This window comes from Galeopterus variegatus, unplaced genomic scaffold, assembly GCF_000696425.1.
Source record: "Galeopterus variegatus unplaced genomic scaffold, G_variegatus-3.0.2 Scaffold1322, whole genome shotgun sequence".
Classification (NCBI taxonomy): Eukaryota; Metazoa; Chordata; class Mammalia; order Dermoptera; family Cynocephalidae; genus Galeopterus; species Galeopterus variegatus.
Window position 1 is genome coordinate 99,922 of NW_007727433.1, and position 1,234 is coordinate 101,155.

The 1,234-nt window shown below is 45.9% G+C and overlaps 1 protein-coding gene across 1 annotated transcript in view; it reads left to right on the forward strand.

Moving 5' to 3' along the window:
* CCDC57 (coiled-coil domain containing 57) overlaps positions 1-1,234 on the forward strand; it is a 119,117-nt gene that overhangs the window by 19,577 nt on the left and 98,306 nt on the right. The window contains exon 8 of the mRNA XM_008576304.1: positions 25-71. Coding sequence (XP_008574526.1) covers positions 25-71 — 47 coding nt within the window. The remainder of the gene's footprint in view (positions 1-24; positions 72-1,234) is intronic.

A 1,234-nucleotide genomic window follows, 5' to 3' on the forward strand; every position in this document is an offset into this window, starting at 1 on the left:
GTTCAAACGCTGCAGGGACAGGAGGCAAAGCTCAAGGCGCAGTTGGCCAGATTCCAGCAGGACATTGAAAGGTAGCTGGCCTCAAGGCGTATCTCTCTTCTTTTTTTTTTTTTTTTAATTTGTAAGAAAGTGAAATTTTATCGCTTACAGTTTCTGAGGCCGGGAAGTCTGATGTCCAAGGAACACATCTGGGGGTGCTGACAGTGACCCCGGGGTCTCACGTTGCAAGATAATGGAAGCAGAGAGAGCCCCGGGGCAGATATTTCTGTTGAGCCCTCCTGTGGGCTGGACACTGTTGTAGGTGCTGAGAGTTCAAAACAGCAAAGCAAGTCCCTGGCTTCACACTCTTTTGGGAGAGAAAGACAGTAAACAAGAGACAAATAGAAATAGAACATCATGCCGTGAGAGGGAGGTGTAAGAAAGCAAGCAGGCAGGGGCGAGGAGGCTGTGCATCTGGGGCCTTTTGGATGGCGGACGTTTTTCCGTCTGTCATAGGAGCCATGAAAGGGCTCCCACTGTGTGATCCTGTGTTAGGGATCGCCTCTGTATGTCTCTTGCCTGTTTTGCTAATGTCTTAGTGTTTTTTTTTTTAAATCAGTTGGAATGAACACTTACTCGAATGAAAATAATATAGGTTGAGCATCCCTAATCCAAAAATCCGAAATCCAGAATGCTCTAAAATCCAAAACTTTTTGAGCGCCGACATGGCCACCGTGGGAAATTCCACACCTGACCTCATGTGACAGGTGGCAGTCAAACCATAGGTGCACAGCACACAGTTTGTTCAGTGTCCCCAAGGGAAAAAAGACCTTTCAGCTGCCATATCTTTTCCACCAGCTACCACAGATTATCCACGTGGGTGACTGAGACAGTGATGCCTTTGCTTTCTGGTGGTTCAATGTACACAGTCTTTGTTTTATGCACAAAACTGTTAAAAATATTGTATAAAGTTACCTTCAGGATATTTGTTGTATTAACCAATTTTGTGTTGCTATAACAGAAATACCTGAGACTGGGTAACTTATAAAGAACAGAGGTGTATTTGGTTTATGATTTTGGGACAGCTGCACCTGGCACAGACCTCAGACTACTTCTACTCATGGCAGAAAGTGGCAGGCAGCCGGAGGGTACAAGCAGATCACATGGCGAGAGGATGCAAGACAGAGAGAGAGAAGGTGCCAGGGTCCTATAAACAACGAGCTCTCACGGGAACTAATAGAGCAAGAACGCACTC